General features: G+C 48.0%; 7 protein-coding genes across 7 annotated transcripts; 4 read left to right on the top strand and 3 right to left on the bottom strand.

The window, feature by feature from the left end:
* Positions 1 to 93: 93 nt before the first annotated feature.
* Positions 94 to 2,883, top strand: CRT10 (Crt10p; the record flags this gene model as incomplete). The annotated part of the gene is made up of 1 exon (XM_022610426.1): positions 94 to 2,883. One exon carries the CDS (start codon positions 94 to 96, stop codon positions 2,881 to 2,883), a length of 2,790 nt encoding a protein of 929 aa, XP_022466724.1.
* Positions 2,884 to 3,040: 157 nt separating this feature from the next.
* On the bottom strand, positions 3,041 to 4,502 carry ARP2 (actin-related protein 2; the record flags this gene model as incomplete). Its single annotated transcript, XM_022610425.1, has 2 exons — positions 3,041 to 4,200; positions 4,481 to 4,502. The coding sequence occupies 2 exons, from the start codon at positions 4,500 to 4,502 to the stop codon at positions 3,041 to 3,043; spliced, it is 1,182 nt and encodes a 393-aa protein (XP_022466723.1).
* Positions 4,503 to 4,689: 187 nt separating this feature from the next.
* Positions 4,690 to 6,273, bottom strand: PRP9 (SF3a splicing factor complex subunit PRP9; the record flags this gene model as incomplete). The annotated part of the gene is made up of 1 exon (XM_022610424.1): positions 4,690 to 6,273. One exon carries the CDS (start codon positions 6,271 to 6,273, stop codon positions 4,690 to 4,692), a length of 1,584 nt encoding a protein of 527 aa, XP_022466722.1.
* A 203-nt stretch (positions 6,274 to 6,476) lies between these two features.
* DBP10 (ATP-dependent RNA helicase DBP10) lies at positions 6,477 to 9,482 on the bottom strand (the record flags this gene model as incomplete). The annotated part of the gene is made up of 1 exon (XM_022610423.1): positions 6,477 to 9,482. One exon carries the CDS (start codon positions 9,480 to 9,482, stop codon positions 6,477 to 6,479), a length of 3,006 nt encoding a protein of 1,001 aa, XP_022466721.1.
* A 476-nt stretch (positions 9,483 to 9,958) lies between these two features.
* On the top strand, positions 9,959 to 11,032 carry MET22 (3'(2'),5'-bisphosphate nucleotidase; the record flags this gene model as incomplete). Its single annotated transcript, XM_022610422.1, has 1 exon — positions 9,959 to 11,032. One exon carries the CDS (start codon positions 9,959 to 9,961, stop codon positions 11,030 to 11,032), a length of 1,074 nt encoding a protein of 357 aa, XP_022466720.1.
* Positions 11,033 to 11,101: 69 nt separating this feature from the next.
* On the top strand, positions 11,102 to 12,172 carry INP54 (phosphoinositide 5-phosphatase INP54; the record flags this gene model as incomplete). The annotated part of the gene is made up of 1 exon (XM_022610421.1): positions 11,102 to 12,172. The coding sequence occupies one exon, from the start codon at positions 11,102 to 11,104 to the stop codon at positions 12,170 to 12,172; it is 1,071 nt and encodes a 356-aa protein (XP_022466719.1).
* Positions 12,173 to 12,294: 122 nt separating this feature from the next.
* Positions 12,295 to 13,374, top strand: RIB2 (bifunctional DRAP deaminase/tRNA pseudouridine synthase RIB2; the record flags this gene model as incomplete). The annotated part of the gene is made up of 1 exon (XM_022610420.1): positions 12,295 to 13,374. One exon carries the CDS (start codon positions 12,295 to 12,297, stop codon positions 13,372 to 13,374), a length of 1,080 nt encoding a protein of 359 aa, XP_022466718.1.
* Between the last annotated feature and the right edge of the window lie 889 nt (positions 13,375 to 14,263).

Genomic DNA, 14,263 nt, shown 5'->3' with positions numbered 1-14,263 from the left:
ACACACACATCATCGCACTACTGTTCATACTACTTCTTACATACAAAGCGCATTCCGTCATTAATTTATTCTTTAAAGCAGTTTACATAATCGATGAACGCATACGTCTTGCAGAGACAGCCCGAAGAGGGACACTGTCCAATGGAGACCAGTGTTCAACGGCGATTCCAGAACTGGCTGTATAACAGGCTTATTGCTCCATGGGTCTGCAGGGATGATATTGCCGATGTGCACTATTTTGTGCAGAATAACGGGCATATGAAGGGCAACCAGCCAGTTCAGAAGTTTGACATCGTGAAGGAGAAACCTGAAAGAGCTAACTATAAGCAGACAATTGATGCGAAGAGCGACTTCCTCTTAGAGGAAATGTACAGCGTGAGGGTCAATAAAGCTGTCGCATTGACTGAATACGGCGAGGATTTAGTGAAATACATTCGAAGCGAAGACCCAGCGGACTTCGAACCCGTATGGTCATCCACGGGACTACAGAGCCCTGCAGAGTTGCTGCTGCCGGCGCAGTATAGACTGCTGGCGGAAACTATAGAGCCGCCTATAACAATACAAGAAGACCATGATGAGATGTTTAACGTCACTTTCAAGAACAACCTTTTTGCCGTATACGGGAAGTGCGGATTCTTTGCCAGTACGTACGACATTGACATCGTTATATTGGACTCAATCCCAAAAAGTGGATATGTGAGGGACAATTATCAGAAATCTAAATGCGCTGTCCGGTGGTCAGTGTTTATGACTTCTCAGATGTTTAACATGATAGATCGTGACCGTGTCGCTACCAGCGGGCTAAAGCAGGAGATCAACTTTATCAAAGTGTGCAAATTTTTTGAAAGAGATGTTCTCGCTGTATGTACCGATGCTGGGCTCGTTCTGCTGTTTGACTTGGAGACTTTAAGTTTCTTATTTGAGAAACAAATATTGTTTAGGGACACTTACAGAGATGTGTCAAACCTTGTCCAGGAGCCTCTTGCTATCTTTAGGAGTAAAGAAAGTTGTTGGAGTGTGGATACGTACTGTACGGATAACATCGTGCTCATAGCAGTGGGCCACAATGGCCCGGGAGTATCACTTTTTGCCTTCTCAGAAGACTTTCATGGAATTACGCCGTGTGAAGAGTTGCCCTCAAATCATAATGTCCCCTGCGTCACTTTTATACCGAACGACACGGCAAGGGATCAAAGAGTGACATTGGCGTACACATCGATTTATGGTAATGTCGCAACAGTCGAGATCCGTTTGGACACCATTACGCAAAACAATATTGATGTTGAGATAGCTGATATCCAGTTTTTGGCCTCGCCAGTATGGACAGTCATTCCACTCAAAAAGAAACATTTTAAGAAGGTGGCCCAATTTGAGCTCCTAAACTTGAACTTCCAAGAGTCCTTTAAGCGGCAAACATTGCGGAATATGGTCTTGGATAGTTCAATACTGGAGCACCAACCTCCAAGCTTATACAACTCTGGAGAGCTGGGCATTGGTACCCTAACAACTCAGCTAAATGTTCCCGTCGCCGATCTGTCGCTGCGATGCCAAATGGGTGTTGACCCCAATAAAGTACATCTGAGATTTACTACTTTCGACACAGATGGTAATATGACAGCGTGGCATTCCAATACCACAAGCGGGAACGAGCCAACCGTACCATTGGATCAGTTGCCAGAAAAAAGTAAAGATCGTTGCAAGTCTGGTCATTTCTTCGACACATCGACAGACTACTTTTATAATACTTACAATGAAGCATCTGATAGCGGACTTCGGCAGTTAACTGGCCTCAATATATGTAGGTATCCTCGGTGGTTTCGAGTTGCCTCTCTGAGTCAACCGATGCGGTGCCCGAACCCAAGGGAAGCGGCAAGACCGATCAATCCGGCAAACGACGACCGCATTATGCTTTCCAGTAAAAATGAGGACAGTGAGTTTTTAGGTAACGATTATAGAATTGAGGGAGAGTGGGAGGATCAGAAGGCGGCTTATGACCTTCAACAGATACATCGACTAACATATTGTCCTGTGCCTCATGGGCGAATAGCAGCAGGCTATCCGAGCATATATGGCATGGTAACTGCAATGTCTCCGTACGTGGACAGGAACAATATTCCCGGCTGGTCTAAATTCGCGACTAATCGATATAACGAAAATGACATAGATCTTGTGGATCCGGCGATGACATCAGCAGGAGAACACATCTTCGACGATAGTGATTATGCGACACAACAAAAGTGGTCTGTCCACAACCACGTTATAAAAATACCTTTCCTTCTAGAAAACGTTTGCACCGAGTCCGTGTCGCGATGCAAGGGCTATACCCTGAAGAAACACGAAAACGATTTCCTATTGGTCACGACGGAAGACAGAATTTATCTTCTCAAACCAGATCCTCTGATTATAACATCTTTTACCTATAATGACATCTTCCCGATAAAGAACGTATCACTGTGTTCCGAAGAGCTGATAGCATCGGCTCTGAACAGAATCAATTTTGTGTGTCATATACCAGAGTTACAGTGTGTCGTCGTTGCATCACAACTGGGTTTAGTGTCTTTGCTAAGATTAACGGAGTACATGGGGATATATTCGTTTAGACAAGAGTATATTTTCGGATGGAAGTCGCAGGATCCTCATAACCTGGAGGCAGGAAATGTATGCTTCAGAGATACAGTTTTCCATTCAAGCACCCACAGGGCAAATGTGTGTGAAATTGACGATGTCAATTTTCCTTACTTTAATATAGTTGGTCTAGACTATGTTTACCTTCCTGGAAACCCTGTTAACAAACTTGCAGGTCACGCTATCTTATTCATTATCTCAAAAAACGCCGTGAACAGGATCAAAATTATGGACGGGAATGATGCGTTTGCCATTTAGCCCGGTGGGACGATAGACGGTTACAAAAGTTTACTGCAATGTTGTTTCTTTATTTAATGTTATTCATACGTACCCAAGTGAAAAATAACGTCTATTTCCATGGTCGGTGCTGTCATTCTCCTTGCCATTCACGTTGTTTTTTCTTCTTGTTTTCCGCTCATCTAGGGCCAAATTTGGCCATGGCTTGTGCACCGCTTTCCTCCCACTCCTGTTTGGACAGCCACATATGATCTTTGTCGGCCATGATGTTGGCCAGAACGGCACCACCGATAAATACCATATGCTTTCTTCTTGGTGGATCCTCGATCCTCACTTTGAATTTATCAAGTCTGGATGGGTCGTTCTTCAGCACTCTTGTAAACCACAGCTGCTTCAACTCTTTCTCCAACCTAGAGGGCAAGCCAGGATACATACTGGAACCACCTGAGAGAACAATAGCCTTATACAGGGAGCTCCTAATATCCACGTCTGCAGACTGTATAGTGTTGAACAGAAGTTCACCGACACCTGGCTGTTCCACGTCCACGAGGTTAGGTTGGAACAAGCACTCTGGTGCTTCAAATCTTTCTTGTCCAACTTTTATGATCCTACCATCAGGCAACTCGTAGTTTTCGACCAACGTAGTCGTTTCGCGGGCTAGTTTAGTGTCAAAGTCGAGATCGTAAGACACGTACGACAGTTTTTCCTTTATCTGTCTAACAGTCTCAAAATCTGCACTTCTGTTAAAGGCGTATCCTCTGCGGGACAGTAAATCAATCAGGTGTCTGGTGACATCTCTACCAGCAACGTCCAACCTTCTTGTCAAGTGGTTCAGTACCACAGACTCGTAAACGGGGACAATGTGGGTGACACCGTCACCGGAATCGACAACAACACCGGATGAGAGACCCTGCGCGTACAGTGCTAGTACAGCCTGGATGGCTACGTAGACACCGCCGAAATCGTATTTCTCGAACATCACCTGGCACATCATCTCTCTGTTCTTCAGGGGATTCATGGGTGGTTCCGTCAGCAAGATCTTCCCACCGGACGTACTTGGCAGCTTCATCTTCTCGAAAAAGGCGTGGTCCCACAGCAGCTCCATATCTGTCCAATGCTTGATGATACCATTCTCCATAGGGTAAGATATTTGCAAGTATGAGCGAACATCGCTGGCCTCCTCACCAACCATGATATCTTTTATTGGAGTCTTGGAGTCCATGAAACTCCGCTCTTCAGCTCTCAAGATTGGCCTCCCCACAATGGATGGGAAAGTAAAGTCCGGGAAGTTCTCCCCGGCACGACCAATCTTGACAAACCCAGTACCTTGATCTAAAACTGTTTCAAAATCATTTGTATTACGGGCAATAAAAGCCCCATATCAGATAAAGTAAGTTAGTAAAAAAGAAGATCGAGTTTCAGATTAATCAATTCTATGCTGTGTATGTAGCGGTCTAAGAGTAACTCTCGCTCTATCTATCTCCATCTTTAGTTTGGCGGAGAGGGGCACCTGTATCAAAAAGAGAGAAAAGGGGAGGAGAGAATGAAATGTCAGGCAAATACTCAGAGATTTACGACATATCAGCACAGAACCATGCACATCAAAAAAATCACATACCAATTGGACTGTGTGGATCCATGGTAACCACCGTATGCTTGGTTCCTTAAGCTTTGCATCCCTCCTAAAACGTCTGCGACTTCAACTGCAAAGTCGAAAGTTTCTCAAATTTCAAATGCAGCGGAAAAGTTAATCCTTCGTCGGACGTGATATGAGGACCGCGTCGCCAGCGGCCGCGGCATCGGCGGCGTCTCGCGCTGCCACGACGGTTACAAGAGGCCCTGCCTCTTCAGGTCCTGGTACACGGTCTGCGACATGACATTCCCGTCCTCGTCCTCGACTTCGATTTCGAGTTTTAATGAGTCGTCCGACCCAGCACGGGCAGAGGTAGATTTGCCCGAGATCTTTGCCCACAGTTCCTGTGCTTCCTCGATCAGCGCGATTCCGTCGAATGCCTTTGACCGTGTGATGCCAAGGCATTTCAAACGATACTCGTGTAGGGGTTCGTGGAAGTGTTTCTGATACGCTCTTCGACCTTTGAATTCTGCGTTCCCACAGATCTCGCATGTGTATTTCACATCGAGGCCTTGCAGTTTGTACAGCCACAGTGGGATCGGCATGCCGTCAGGTCCCAAGGGCATGTTCGTGAACATGGACTCCAACTCCGCGGTTTGCTTATTCTCAGAGTGGGTTTTGCCATTTTTATTCTTGTCTGTTTCGGCAGGATTGTCTTCGTGTTCCAAAGCTGGATTGTAGTTGGGTGCCTCGTACTCGGTAGTCAACCTTTGCAACTCTTCCTGCCGTTCGGCGTACGTGAACGCCAGTTTCCGTTCCATGAAATTCTTGCTGTCCTTGAACTCCTTGGACAAAGCTGTCAAATACACCGATACTCTGAATTCTGCCTGTAGGAGTGGAAGTCTTTTCCCACGCTGTTGAGCATGAAATTTATTCAGGAGGTGATCGTTGAAAAGCTGCATTCCCTCGTACCTCTTATCACATACAGGGCAAAACTGTGTATTTTGGTCTGTAGATACAGGCTTGTTCACGTACCGATTCTTGAAGTGGTCAAGTAGGTAGTCTTCCACCAAATGCTGATCAATTAATGGGAATTTTTTGGCAATGTAAGTCTTCAGGTACAATCCCAGCCTCTCCAAAAATCTCAAATACTGCTTGTTGTCCCGATCTATTGGAGGACTAGTCAAATAAGAAGTTTTGTCGTCAGCGTTCAGGAACATTCGCTCCAAGGATTCCAAATATTGCAGCACGGTGACACTAGGTTCCTTCATCAGTTCCAGCCACATGGGATGATAATTCTCAAGCTGTATATAGGTACCATACTGCTCCTCTCTATTGAATATGGCGTTGATGTCCAACTCCAAAGCCCTTGCTGAAAGGATGTTCGTCGGTGGCTTTTCGATGGAACTTGAAAACATTGCGTATTGGTCCTTTTCCGACTGGAGACCACTCCGTTTGGGAATATTGCTTTCCGTTAACCCATTAATCGCAGTCTTGAATTCGTCCAGATTTTTATACTGTGACTCTCCGGGTCCTGACTCTTGGGCTCTGGAGAGTTTGTTCAAGATATCTGTTCGGTCTTGCAAAAATAGTTTGATTTCGTGCTGCTGTGTTGCCACTTGCTTGACTTTTCGAGCACTTTTCTCAACACGGTAGACCTTATTCTTCGTCACATGATCCTGTGGCGGACATACCTTGGGTTCCGCTTGCATAGTCAGTTTCTTCAGCATCGGCACCGAATTGTAATATAGAGCAGGGTTCCTTTGAAACCTCGCTGCGATAGCATCCTCTAAAATTTCCAGCTGTCGTATCAGAGACACTCTCTCATCTAAGCCCATTGGGATTGGACTCATCGACGACTTCAAACTGCCCCACCACAGCAATTCTCATCTCATCTGTATTACAGCCATTGAAAGTGAAAAATTATTCATCATAAATAATAATAATAATAATAATAGTAGTAGTAGTAAGAGTGTGAATAATATACAGAAATATATGCCTATAAGAAACTGGATGGGAAAAGAAAATGGGGGGAGGGGCTTTAAAACTTTCTTTTCTTGTTTGGACGTGCGTTTTTGGCCTTCTTCTTCTCCGCTTGCAATCTGCCCTTCCTGATCTGTGCGGTAGATTTCAACTCACTTTGAGTCCCAGGACCGTTGAAGCCCTTGACATAAGTGCCTCTCTCCATAGCACTTGCAATTTTCTTCTTTTGAGAATGGTAATTATCCCTGTGCTTATCAGGTAGTTTAGGTGCTTTGTCCTGCTTGTGTTTGTACTTTCCTGATGCAGTTCTATTACCACTGATGTTTGACCGGCCCGTGGGGTCCCTTAATAGATGCGTTTCAATGGAATCCTCCTTAGCGCCCACTTTCAAAGGTTTAATATGTCTAGCCTTCGACCACTCATCGAACTTCCCCGACCGGAAACTTGCAGCAATCTTTTGGCCACTCTCACCAATGATATACTTCTTGTTATCGATACCTTGCATGTTGACGTACTTCTTCCTTTTCTTGTCCCATTTCACGGTGGCCGTTTGTTTGTGGACTTGTACTTTATCGTCGTCGTTCAGATCGTACGCGGCTTGCGCGGCATCGTTGGTGAATCCGCTGGTCACTTGCAGTTGCTTATCTTGGATATCTGCAGCAGGTGCGTAATGACTTAAAAAGAAATTTGGATCTTTATAATTCTTTGGTTTTGTTTTCTTCTCGGACTGCTTCTGTAGTAATTCGTCCGCGTCCTCGAATTGTTTCAAAGCTTCTTCAGAAACAGTGTAACCGGTCTCCATTTCAGTGTTATTATTTTGATTAAAGATTTCATCCTCTATGGAGTGTGAGAGACCTGACCTTCTTTCCTTCTCCAGCAGCTCTCTTCTCTCCTTTGCCTTTTTTTGCACTGGGGCCAGTTGTCTTCTTCTACGCTTCATGAATACGGACATTTCGTCATCCGGGTTCCTGGAGAACTCAAACACGGTCTCTTTGTTCCTTCTATTTTGTAGCTTGGCTAGGAAATTTATCTTCTCCTTTTCCACATTGGAGCCAAAGATAATGTTTTGTTCGTCCCATCCAGAGGCAATGACCTCCTTGCTTCTTTTCAGCGATTCCAAGGAGGCGTGTGTCCTCGTTCTAAAGTATAGTTTCTCAGCCTTCAATGACGTTGCCTTCATTAAAGAAAGATCGAAATTATTTTCCAAAATGTTCTTGAATAAATCTCCCATGCTCTCTAAATCCAGTCTTGGACAACTACCAAGGACGATTCTGTCAGTGTATGAAACTGCTGGTGGCTTGAAAGACATTTCGTCGTTACCTTGGTCGATCCATTTTTGCTTTAATATAGCGTTTTTGGCCTCGAGCATTGGCGTAAGCAAGACTTTTTTGCTCAGGAACAATTCAAGATCCAGAAGGTATGGCAATTCGCTCTCTGAGACGATGGTGTAAGCCCAACCTTTGTTACCAGCTCTCGCAGTTCTCCCAACACGATGAATAAAGATCTTCGATGAGGAAGGAAGTGAGTAATTGATGACGTTTGCCAGCATGGGGATATCGACACCTCTTGCGGCGACATCTGTGACCACCAAAATGGACGTCAACCCAAGTCTGAAATTGTATAGCTGACTCTTACGCGCGTTTTGATCCAGGGACCCATAGATGTACGAGACGAGGTATCCACAATCCTTTAACACTTGGGAGATGTACTCGACGTGATGTCTTGTTGGGACGAAGACAACTGTTGCATTTTCGGAGGGCAATTCGTTTGCAGCGGGTAGTCTCTGTTTGACAAACTTCTTCTTCCCATTTTTCTTGAAATCGCGCTTGCCGCCCCTCTTCTCGTTGGACTCGTCCTCTGATTCAGATTCTGAGAATTTCGCATCACTGTCGCGCAATTTTTTCAGTTGTTCCGGGGTTGCCAGAGGGATCTTGATGACGTTTTGTAGAAGGTACAGCAGGTTAGCCTCTCTTTCGTCGTTCTTTATCGATAAGAAGAGCATCTGCAAGTTTTCTGAGATCTTAGACTCTGCGTCCAATCTGACCAGCACAGGGTTGGTTAGTCCTGCCTTTGCAAACTCCACCAGCGAGCTTGGCAAAGTCGCCGAAAACAGTAGAGTCTGTCTTGAGGAAGGTAGAGCCGCTAGCAGTTCGTTCAGTTGTTCTTGAAACCCCATTTCAAACAGTCTGTCTGCCTCGTCGAACACGGCATACTCCACTGTTTTCAACACCAAGTTCATCTCCACTTTCAAATGCAGGAATCTACCCGGTGTCGCGATGACCACGTCTGGGTTAGACATCATCATACCAAACTGTTCCTCCAGAGAGTCACCACCTGTCAGCAGAACACTACGTAGGTGGGTCCCCTTGGAGAAATCTTTGAACACGTTGTGTGTCTGCAATGCCAATTCTCTTGAGGGGGAAAGGATAATGGCACGAACACCGATCTTTGACGAGTGCGTCTTCAATTTTTCGATCATGGGGAGCACGAACGCCGCGGTCTTCCCTGACCCTGTTCTTGCCATCCCCACAATGTCTCTATTTTGAAGGATCAAGGGTATAGTCTTACGTTGGATCGGGGTAGGTTGGCGGAACCCCTTGCGGGTCACGTTGGACAGGATCGCCTTCGACAGCCCGAAACTGGCAAAACTTCCCTTCTTAAACTTCTGTTTCTCAGCTTGGTTGTTCGTCGAAAAGTATGCGTTAACGTCATCGTCCGACGCATCACCAGCAGCCTTTGAGGACTCGTCGTCTGAAAGTTCCAAACTGGGGAAGGCGTTCTCCTTCGGGGATTTCTTACTCGGTTTCTGCTTCTGCTTCTGCTGCTTGCCCTTTGCCTCTGCGGGCTCCTCATCGCTGTAATCTATTATATCTGCAATATCTCCCTGCACATCTTCCTCCTCCTCCTCATCAGAGGACTCCAGAGCGATGTCGCCAGCAATGTCGACCAACGCATCGTCCTCTTCCTCTGCAGAACTGCCGGTCCCGGGCGCACTCACGTACCCTTCTTCGTCCGAGCTCTCGTAGGACTCACTCTCCCGCACTCTCTTACCACTGGACACCATTGCTATCCTGTCTCCCTGTCAATTGCCCAGCCAAGATGGCAGACCCCATCGCATCGCTCCATCTGCACCGTCAAGAACTCGAAGCTCATCGCAAAACGAATTAAAATTTTTCACTCTCGGCGTCACGTGATGGCGGGGCACCTGCGGGGCACTAGTGGGGCACCATCGTTACACTGCTTTCCCGGACGAGTACTCACCCATCTACACATTCACCAACACACACCAGGTCTTATACACCTGTTCCCTTGCAAGGGTCCCTCCATGCCACTGGATCCATACTGATTCCGCTCTACTCACACTGTACAACACAGCAAATGCCACAGTGTGCGTTTCTTCGAGAACTGAAAATTGTGGATATGACGTCGGTTTATATAAGCGAGCGAGACCGTGTTCTGTTGAAATGATGGTTGTTGTTGTTGCGTTGTTGTCTGTGGGGTGGCAGTAGTTAAATTGACCACTGTACCGCTGTTTTATTGATGTACGCTAAGGAATTGGAAGTGGCCACGGAGGCCGTGCGTAAGGCCTCCTTTTTGACGAAGAGGATCCAGCAGCAGATCATCTCGCACAGGGACACGACGACGATCACCAAGAGCGACGACTCGCCCGTGACCGTCGGTGACTACGCCGCACAGACCATCATCATCAACACCATCAAGTCGTACTTTCCTCAGGACTCAATTGTAGGGGAGGAGAGCGCGAAGGGACTGGAGGAGTCCTTCCTGCAGCAGATCCTCGACACGATCGAGTCGCACGAACAGAATTTCCAAAGGGAGTTCCCCAGCGATTTCAAGTACACTTCGAGGGAGTACCCGCTAAAGACAACGCAGGATGTCGCTCGTGTGATCAACATGGGCGACTACGAAGGTGGTTCCACGGGGAGGTTCTGGTGCCTGGACCCAATTGACGGGACTAAAGGGTTCCTCAGAGGAGAGCAGTTTGCCGTGTGTCTCGGGTTGATTGTCAAGGGTACCGTCACCGTTGGGTGTATCGGCTGTCCAAACCTCACTCTGGCCAACTACGGCGGTGTTGACGAGTTGCCCGGGTTCGATTCCTTCGGGTACATCTTCCGTGCCGTCTCTGGTGCAGGTGCATTCTACAGCTCCGCAAGGGACCACGAAAACCACTGGGTGCAGGTGCACTCGCGTTTTCTGACTAGCACAGACGGTATGATCACCCTCGAAGGGGTAGAGAAGACGCATTCCTCGCACGACGAGCAATCGACGATTAAGAGCAAATTGGGAATCACGAAATCCGTCCATTTGGACTCGCAAGTCAAGTACTGCATCCTCGCTCTCGGGCTCGCGGACCTCTACTTGCGTCTGCCCATCAAGATGTCCTACCAGGAGAAGATCTGGGACCATGCCGCGGGAAACGTGATCGTGCTTGAGGCTGGTGGGGTCCACACGGACTCCATCGAGGGAGCCCCACTGGACTTCAGCAAGGGCAGGACCCTCCTGTCCAAGGGAGTCATCGCTTCGTGCGGGCCGGGTAGTCTGCACAGTTCCGTCGTCGCGGTCTCTAAGAGCGTCATTGAGTCCCGCCAGGTTTGATTCTTCGTTGCACCCTTGCAAGTTGCATTAGGTACTACTAGTCTATATAGATACACAAGATACCCAGCAATGAGGGTGTCTGTCACCAGCTTCAATGCCGGGAAATTGTTCCCCTGGGGGGCTAGCGAGAGTCAAATGGATGCGGTCGTTGGACAGTTGGTCCCGCAGGGTACCCCAGTAGACGTGTTTGCCCTCGGGTTCCAAGAGTTGGCCCTCATTTGGGAGGGATCCTTCCCGCAACTTATCCAAGAGTACGTCGACACAGTACAGCAGTCCGTGTTGAGAGTGTTGGACAGATTGTACCCTAACCAGTACAAGTCCGTAGCGGACCATCACGTCGGTTGTATTGCACTGCTAGTGTTTGCCCGAAACGATGCGCCTGATGTGGAACTCACCTTCAAGAGCAGCTGCCTGCGTGGTTTGGGTGGGTCCTCGTTGAAGGGGGCCGCTGCCATTCGCCTCGCTTTGGCGGACGGCCAGTCGCTCTCGCTGATATGTTGCCACTTCAACGCCAACGAGGGTGAGGCGAACTTGCAGAGGAGAGTCGAGGACTACAATGCTGTGTGGGCGCAGTGTCAAGAGGACTTGCAACTCGTTCGATGCCCTAGCCCTCACGCAATATTCTTTGGCGACCTGAATTTCCGAGTGAGGGGCGTCGACTGGAATCAAGCGACCACACTGGATTACAACACGCTTCTCTCAAAGAATGACGAGTTAAACCTGCTGCGTGTGCGCAGGGGGGTCATCTTCCAACAGTTCACAGAACCGGCTATCTCGTTCAAGCAAACGTACAAATACAACCTGCACAACCCGCAAAACACCTACAACGGGAAACGGATCCCCTCCTGGTGCGACAGAATACTACACGGTCAATACATTGACCCGCCACAGGACGTGGTGTATCGCGCACTGCCAAGAACGGACACGTTGCTATTCACAGATCACCAGCCGGTCAGTTTGACAATGACGTTGCCCACGGTCGAGCAAGCGGGGCCCAGGCCGAGCGAACACACCAGCCCCATTACAGAGCAGACGAACGTGGCTGATCTTGCGATCGGATACGCAGGGTGGTCGTACGCCAAAAGAGTCCACGTCTACTTGATCGTCTTTATTGTTGTGTTCTCGTTCTTTATGCTGTGAAACTTTTCCCGAGAACTTGCGCTTTGTGTCACGGTGCAGGTCATCTCCGAAGATCGGACGTTCTGGAGCCCCACTGACCGGACATACATCAATCGCTGTACCGCGTGTGTTGTCTAATCCCAATGGGTGTTCACGCAAAAGTTACCGTGGAGGGCTCGTACAGGAAAGTAGCGCCGTATTACCAGGTGTACAGGACACACTGTAAGGAGCGCTGGAGAGGCAGGCTTCTCGTAGACGTGTTCACGAGCGAGTTCCGAGACCAATCCATCGAGCATTACAAGGCGCTGATCACGAGCGGTGGTGTTCTCGTCAATGGCGTGCCGTCTATTTCGACGACCAAGATCCAGAACGGCGACGTTATCGAGCACAAAGTTCATAGACACGAGCCGGCCGTGTCTGCGGAACCAATCGCTGTTATCCACGAGGACGACGACATTGTTGTCATTGACAAGCCCAGCGGGATCCCCGTGCATCCGACAGGCAGGTACAAGTACAACACTGTCACTGAGATATTGAAGCGAGAGATGGGACTCGTGGTTTACCCGTGCAATCGTTTGGACAAGCCCACGAGCGGCGTGATGATCCTGGCCAAGAACAAGACCACTGCGAAGTTGCTCTCGCAGTCTCTGCAAACGCACGAGTTTCAAAAGGAGTATCTGGCCAAAGTACGAGGCCGGTTCCCCTCTGGCACGACCACCGTTGTGAACTACATGAAATCCATCGACCGTAAAGTGTCCCTCAACGGTGTCTGCAGCAAGAGCGATAAAGAGGCAAAGTGGTCCAAGACTGTGTTCCAGCTTGTATCGTACGACCGGAGAACAGACACGAGCATCGTGCTTTGCTTCCCCCTGACTGGGAGGACACACCAGATCCGCGTCCACCTACGCACTTTGAACCACCCTATCGCTAACGACCCGATATACTCCAACGAGCAAGTATGGGGTGGTACCCTGGCTGGCACAGGGACAGATTACGACGCGGTCGCTCGGAAACTACGTCAGCTAGACCCATCGAGCCTCAATCTGGGAGATCTCCAGCGAGATCAGACCCCATTCGAGGATCCTTCAAGCGCGTCCAATTGTTCGCTCTGCGAAACGGACATATCGCCACCACAGCAGGACCAGATCTGGCTACACGCGTTGCAGTACACGGCGCACGACGGCCTCCGCAGTTACCGAACCGCGATGCCCTCGTGGTCCTAAACCTGGTGCGAGAATCTGCAGCAAGAGAAGAGTTACGACCTTCTGTACCTTTTTAAGGAGAACCAAGCCCTGTGCTTCAAGCTCTCTTAGAGGTTGCAGTCCAAGAGTTTCTTTAGTTCGAGATCTCAACAGAAAAAATAGAGGATTCAAAGAATTGACGGTACTGCTCAGAAGTAAAACGATTACCGTTCCATCGCCTAAAGAACGATTTCTATCGTTGATACAGAACATCTGGCAAACTATGGGCTTGAGAACCACAACGCCGGACACCCAGACAGCGCTTAGATTGTGGGAGTCGCATACATATATGTAAATGTGTCAAGATCTGGCACGGATTGAAATTTTGACATTCCGTCAAAAACTGCCATATCACGTGGATGCAGAATTGTAAATAGCTACAGGTCATAAGATAGAACTGAAATCAAGAACAAGTATTCCTGCTGGGACTATGCCCTTTACTTATGCCGCTGGTGGGCAGATTTCGTAGGCTATGGGGGATGTTTAAATTGCATGCTCCTTTGAAAGGTATAGATTGGTTATAAATGCAGTCTCGATGCAGAATTGAATTCCGCTCCAGGTCCTCTGAAGTCTTTGGTGTATCGTGGGTTTTCTGTATGAAAGACATATAGAAGAAAGTTAGGAGAAGAAGCGTGAGGTAAGGAATTCCAATTGACAAAATATGAACTACTTATATAGTTATTTCTGGAAGAATGGACCGCAACTCAGTATCTTGAGCCCACTGCTTTCTGCACGTAGCAATTTGATGCGACCGAGCCTTCTCAAAAAACCTTCGTAAAATCAGCTATTCACCTGGCAATGCCGCATGTACGTTCTGAGAGGGTTTTCTGAGGGTCCGCATTCCCAAAACTTCAAAACTGCACGTGATTTT

The sequence above is a fragment of the Huiozyma naganishii genome, chromosome 11 (genome assembly GCF_000348985.1).
Source record: "Huiozyma naganishii CBS 8797 chromosome 11, complete genome".
Lineage (NCBI taxonomy): Eukaryota > Fungi > Ascomycota > Saccharomycetes > Saccharomycetales > Saccharomycetaceae > Huiozyma > Huiozyma naganishii.
This window is presented reverse-complemented; position numbering and strand designations above follow the sequence as displayed.